General features: G+C 44.4%; 1 protein-coding gene across 2 annotated transcripts; it reads right to left on the reverse strand.

The window, feature by feature from the left end:
• Positions 1 to 117: 117 nt before the first annotated feature.
• ostm1 (osteoclastogenesis associated transmembrane protein 1) lies at positions 118 to 3,969 on the reverse strand. Of its 2 annotated transcripts, XR_015068957.1 has the most exons (7): positions 3,518 to 3,969; positions 3,314 to 3,428; positions 3,046 to 3,143; positions 2,847 to 2,957; positions 2,388 to 2,553; positions 2,060 to 2,169; positions 118 to 907 (listed from the first exon to the last, which is right to left on the reverse strand). XR_015068957.1 is itself a non-coding variant. In XM_085938089.1 (6 exons), exons 1-6 carry the CDS (start codon positions 3,863 to 3,865, stop codon positions 2,111 to 2,113), a joined length of 897 nt encoding a protein of 298 aa, XP_085794215.1. In that variant the 5' UTR covers positions 3,866 to 3,969; the 3' UTR covers positions 118 to 2,110. The 2 variants fall into 2 exon arrangements, 1 of the variants encoding a protein (XP_085794215.1); XM_085938089.1 differs by having other exon boundaries at positions 118 to 2,169.
• Between the last annotated feature and the right edge of the window lie 2,791 nt (positions 3,970 to 6,760).

Below are 6,760 nucleotides of genomic sequence, written 5' to 3' on the forward strand. Positions count from 1 at the left end.
TGAACATGAATCTCAGCACTTTTATAATCCAGAACAAGTATGATGTGGTTGTCACATTGCAATATCAAAACTGTTAGTGGATTAGGTGGTCAATTATTATATGAGGAATTAGGCCGATTACTCCTGGATTTGATTTTTTATTGCAAAACAGCAATAAATCCGGCAAAAGTCACTCAGTTGTTTCAACGAAGGCAGTCTTTGTTGCAATGACATTTCAAATATGTGTTTTTCTTGGATGCACAAATTCATAAACATAAAATAAAAACAACAAAATGGCAGCATAGCTATGAAAGTTATGTAGTTTATAGAGAACATTTTGGAAGGCGGAAGTTTTATTTATTGATTTGTTATCGCAGGTATAGCTGTATATTATATTTAATGGACGACATTGAATTATTAAATAATATTTATTGAATCGATTTCAATATAAAAACACATTTACGTCACTGTTTGTTATCAACTAATACTCTTGTGTTTATTTAAAGGCTTATCATATCACTTGACTGCTCAAACGGCAGAGTTTAGCGGGAATCTTAAAGTGTCGCCACCGACGGCCGGCCGGCACACGGCATTTTCACGCAACACGCTTCATATGACTGGGTGTGCACGTAATGCTCTTAGCGGTGAGCTGATGGCTACGCTCCATCAGACCAAGAAGCCAAGAAAAGTGTTTTAACGAGGGTGTGTGTGGCGGTGGAGATTATTGGGTGAAGTATCTTTATCCTGCTGTTAGATTAGCCGCTAATGACGGAGGAAAAGCCCACCCCCATGCCAGAGCTTGGAACAAGGGCCGCCGCTGTGTGGAAGGCGAGCCGCTTTAGGAACTCTGCACCTCGGACTCACTCGGGCTGACGCAGTGCAGAGGAAGCTACGTGTTTTTTTCTTTTTAGATCGAGAAGCCAACAATCTATAATGTAAAAACAAAAAAAATAGTATTAATATAATTAACAAAAAGTGAAGGGGGGGGGGGAGATTTTTTCATTACAGCTTCTTTTGATATGTGCAACGTTTGGCCACTAGACGGCAGTATAATATAGTAAGGCAAGTAACTCAATGAGTGAAAGTGGCTCAATAAGTCGCGTTTTTCAAGGATAAAGAATATATGCTTGTGAGTATTGTCGTATTTAGTTATTTAGGTTAGAAGACCGCCAAATGGATGCTATTTATTTCACTCGTATATATTCTAATTGACAGCGCAAATAAATAATGACATAAACGTGCTTCATGTTCATCAATCCGGCACTCCAAACATAGCCGTAAAGAAATACCAGGAAATGAACCCAACGACAAGCTCAACAAAGAAAAAAAAACAACTTTAAAAGGTTGATGTATCCACAAAAGACTGATTTTGGCAGCATGATTCAGAGTGCTCTCATGACTTATGTCCGTGCGGTTGTATTTAGCCAAAATGTCCGCGTCACCGCTAATGGACATGGAGTACTTCTCTTGTTTTTTTGTAGCGGGCTCTCTCTCTCTCAGGCTTGCATTCAAGACATAAAAGCCATTTCTCGATCCATAACTAGAGCGCTGACTCACATTTGATAATGTGCGCACACACATTGGCACAAAAACACCAGGATGTTTGTGCAGCTGTGTGTGCAACTATGTCATTAATATTTGGATTTAAAAGCATGGATCCGTTCCTGTTTAATCCATTTTCAATTACAGCGCCATAAAGTAGAGCCGGGTAAAAACCACTTGAGTGGTTTTTGATGCTTCACGTTTTACTCGCAGAGTAGGCTCGATAAAAGCCAAGCTAACTAATTTCTTTCACATTTAATCAGGATGAATATATTGTAAGGTTTGTGGGGATTAATTAATAAAAGTAAATAATTGCAAAGCAGGATGCAAACACTAAAACTGGAGCGGTATGTTGAGGCGGGACGTAAAATGCTTCGCTGAGAGCGGTAAAGTCAAAACATCCTTAATTTAATCACATATACAACCGCATTAAAAAAAATCGAATGAAAAATTTGGACAACCTTCAGTGTTTTTGACATTCAGTTTGTCCGGGGTCTTGGAAATACTGACAGCAGGTGAGAGTAACAGCCGCTCTTACCACAAACCTCCCAAAGGTGCAAAACTTGGAACACCTCGGTGGCGTCGGCCATCAGCTCTGCTTGTCCTGAATGTTCATCAGACTGGAGGCGTACGATTTTGCTCTCTTGGCTGCAACAAAAGTGGGAGGAGGGGAGGGTTGTCATTTCTTCATGTTGGGCTGGATTCACCATGATTCTAACCTTGGTCCCGTCGCAGGGCCAAAACTTTACTATCGCAGTCCAAGTACACAACCCCGCACCCATTTTAGCGGTCCACAAAAGAGCCCTCAAAACCCCCTTGTCAAAATATGTGCGCGCAACAATGGGGGAATTAAGCGGGTTACTCACGGTGTATGAGCTTGCGTTTCTTTTGTTCCGAGTGAAGGAAGCTGCTCAAGTAGAAGATGATGGGCAGAAAGAGCATGAAGCCGGACACGGCGATGACGGGCACCGTCTCCTCGCGGGGGAGGGAACATTTGAAGTTTTTACTCCACAACCTGCGGGTCACGTTCATCTGAGAACGAGGCACAGTGCCGAAATAAGCGGCGGCGGCACAATATCGCTCGTCGGTCCGCCCATCTCGGCGGTCGTCGTTTTCGGAAATGACATGTGCTGACACTTCAAAGTCACAACAATGGAATTAAAAGTGAAGACAGTAATGCTGCGGTCAGCTTGCGCAATGTGCAACCAACAGCAAAAAAAAAAAAAGAGCTAAGACTTTGGGAAATGTTAATCACATCCAAATCCCAAGGCCCCAAAATAAAAAATAAAAATCTGTTTGTTTGGCCATTTCAGCCACGTACGTACCCCATCCTCAATGTCAATACACATGGTGTCGTTCTTCTCCATGCGGCTGTAAAGCTCATTGAGGACCTTGTATGTACTCTTACAGTTTTTACACAACTCTGTGTGGTTCCCCTGCGGAGACATGCCAAAAAAAAGGGGGTGAGACATTGCATCTCTTGTGTGTGAATTGAGGAATGTGTCAATAAGCCAAGTGAGTTACCTGTTGATACATATCAAAGCAGGAGAGCGTTTGGTTGAGAGTGGACATGAAGTACAGAGTGTCATTGGTCAGACTGTGGAATCCGTCGTTGATACAGTCTACATCCAGGAAAAAACAACAACATAATCTTACCAAAAATAAACCAATAGACAGGAAACATGCAAACAATGAGTCATCATTGTACAGAGCAGAAGTCACATGTCTTGTCTGTAATAGTCATGTGATCCTCACGATAGGAGAAATGACAATCCTTTTTGGGTGCACTTACTGTCACAGGCAGATTTGGTCCACATGTCCTTCAGGTTGTTAAAGAGCAGATAGACCAGCATGAGACGGTCACTACGCAGAAGGCTGTCCCTGCAGCTTTCATTGCCAGGACCCAACTGAGTAGATTGAACAACAAGAGTTTGGAATGTTGCTTCCTTGGGGGAAGAAACATCACAAGACCGCAGTTGTTGTTGTTTGGGGTTACCTGTTCCGAGGAGATGTTCGTGTAGGTGTTCACCAACATGCCGTAGGCGCCGAAGCAGTTCTGACAAACTTTAACCGGCCGGGCAGACGTAACCAGGCAGTTGACATAGGTCTCATAGCGCTGGCCAAAGAGGCGAAGCAGCTCGCTGCAGTAGTCGCTCACCTCCAAGTCGTCCGGGAAGGCGGACATTAACACTAAAGGGGCGGGAGAGTCGTTCTCCGTCGCCGGCAGGAAAACGGGCGACTCCGCCGCGGCTGAAGCGGAAAGTGTGGTGTTAGCTCCTTCGCTCGGCGCAACGAAGCAAATATAGAACGCGGTTAAAAATAAGTTTTGGTAATTAAGAAACATGTTCGATATCTTAAATACGTCGAAGTACGTTCGTCTGCGACAGAGACTCCACAACTTCCGTGTTTGGGATTAGCGGGATCATGTGACCGGGAGAAGTCTCGCGAGATCTCAGGGTAAAAGCCAAAACCAATATGCAGTTTATGTACCAAAAATGTAATATTATCATTGTATTTATATTATTTAATCTTTATTTTTGACTTTTTTTTACAGGGTGAGTTGAGTTTAGAATATTGTATAATGCTAGTTTTTTTAGGAACCTGAATATGATTGTCAGATACTATAAATGTCCTGCAAATTTTTATGTCATTTCAAGGTAAACCAAAATGTTTTCTTAAAATACAATATTAAACTTCTATCCATCTATCTGTCTCTATCTTTTTCCACTAATACACCATTGCATCAAATAATCAGTCATCTTAAATGCTTCAGGCCCCTGCCACTGATTGTGATAATTGTCACAAAGCCCTCGAATCAAGCCGCGGCAGTCAATGGCCGCTAATGTGAAATTAGTAGCTTTTGATAAGTCTCAGGCCGCATCAATTCTGCAGTCATCGGGGGGGGCCTAATGAAAATAAGTGGGAAGAGGACGCCTATTCTAATGGCCGTGCGCCACTCCAGTGGTAAATATAGGGGTATATCCCCCCGAAATGCTGCACACGACGACGAGAGCAGCTCATTAACTCTTCCATCCTCCGACTAATTGCTCAGACGTGGCCTGGTTCTTTTATCTTTGCCCAAAGTGAGGGCCTACCTCTTAGTTGGAAAGAGCATGCAACCATTCTCATTATTTCAAGGAGTAACTTGGACATTAGTATGACAGATAAGGCAGTGGTGGACTTTGTGATGATTACAGCATTATTTAGCTCTCTTCCTCTGCGGCTCTAATCAGGATCACACCATGTAGAGGGGGAAAAAAAAAAAAAAAAAATCCGCATATCATTACTGGAGATGACCGTTATTGTCAGATGCCGGCATTCATTAGCATGTGCTAGACAGAGGAACCAAGAGGACAAAAATCATCAATTAGACTGATCAAATACATGATGATGATGATGATGAGAGCTCTTGAGGAACTATACATAGCTGTTGAACTTTCTCTTGATTTTATAAGTAAAAGTGCAGCAAATTATAACTAAAAAAAAAAAAAGACCTGTATTTATAATCCGAGGTATTCTGTGTAAAATATAGGCTGTATACTTTAATGTCCGTTATTGTGCAGAAAATCACCCGCAAGAACGGACGGCTCGCGCTCATGCCCGGCGTAAGCCGATCAACACGTTCTTAAGGGAATTTAGGAGGAAAGCGCACAAAAGTTAAGCACAGTATTACGTTCCTCATCGGGATGAACTCCGCAAACATGGCCGCCGCGACAAACATGGTCGACAGGCACGGGGGGGGGGGAGAAAAAAAAAGTACATTGCCGAGTCAGCTCTTTGTAGGAATTCACACCGCGCGCTACTTCGGACTTCTTATTCAGATTTATTTCCCTTCCCCCTCTGCTTTCACACTTTGCCACTCATTTCTCTTGATTATATCCATTTTTTTTTTTTTTGATGATGTGAACGTAGGTTAACTCCCAGCGGCCTTCAACTTGGCTCTTTGGCGCGTTGGAGAGAAAAGTAGCTGTAAAGTTATGCAGAAGTTATTCTTCATCCCTCGGGCCGTCCCTAATCCGCCCAAAACCTCATTCTTTCATCGGAGAACTGTGCCTCCTTTCTTGCTCCCCCTTCTCTATACAACATAAAGTCAGACTGCATTTAATGGTTATGTCGCGATGGGAGAGGGGCTTTCTTCTTGGCCCCTTTCTCCCCGATATCGTCCTTTTTCGTCGTGTGAGTCTCCCAACCCGCGGGGACCCCCATATTCTTCCATCGGCGTCTGACTCGAATCGCAAACTAACCCTGATTTTCACCACTTTGCTGGGAATGGCGGGGAGTGATAATAGAGATTTCGCTTTCATTTTATACGCTTGACTTGGTTATTGTTACTCTGCTCCTCTCCCGTGAGTCTTCTCTTTTCTAGGGATTAAAGCCCTGACTTCGTCCCCGCTATACTTGCCTGCCGAAGTGGCCCCGGGGCCCCGGGGATGACAATTGACGCAGATCAAGGCGGGTTCATTCTATTCTTTCAAAAGCTCACTCCAGTTGAAATGAAGCGCTTGGAACCCGACCGGACACGAGGGATGCTCTTCAGTTTGATTCCCACCGATGAAGGTTGCCGTTTGGAGAATTAGATTTCCAATTTGGATTTGTTGACGCAAGAAAATGTCATCGCTGCCTCCGATCGGGCAGCTGACGACACGTTGCGCCCTCTTCCGTGGGTCACTTGGGTCGGCCGGTGCTCGTACAGCGAGAAGGGGAGGCGGCGGGCGGTGGGATAATTACCAAACACCAAGCCGACTACAGACACACAAAAGCCGCTTTGACTTCCTCGCTGCCGGTCGCCCCGGAGAGGACTGTCTCCTCTCGCCCCCCCATCCTCAAGCCCAGAACACCTCTCGTGGCTCCCGAGAAGCCCGGACGTCTTGTTCCGTAACAAGATGCGAAAGTGACTTCTTTCAGCTCCACTGAACTGAACATAAACCCCCAGCGACAACCTCCAGTGCCCAAACAGAACAGGGGAGGACGGGTGAGCCGTTCAATTAAGTTGTTATTCGCCGTGTCCAAAGTCCGGCCATAGGGCAGTTTGCGGACTTTGTGGACTTCTTCTCGGCCTGTACTAATAATAATTTCATATATATAGAAATGATAATGATATCTGGATATGCAAAAGAAGTAACCCCCCCCCCCCCTCCTTCTACTGGCGGTGACACGACAATATGTTTACAGCAAGACGTGCTGGGCTACAAACCACATCAGCCCTCCAAACAAATTAGTCCCCCAGGAGGGGAATGAG

The sequence above is a fragment of the Syngnathus leptorhynchus genome, chromosome 18 (genome assembly GCF_054491065.1).
Source record: "Syngnathus leptorhynchus isolate UIUO chromosome 18, UIUO_Slep, whole genome shotgun sequence".
NCBI lineage: Eukaryota > Metazoa > Chordata > Actinopteri > Syngnathiformes > Syngnathidae > Syngnathus > Syngnathus leptorhynchus.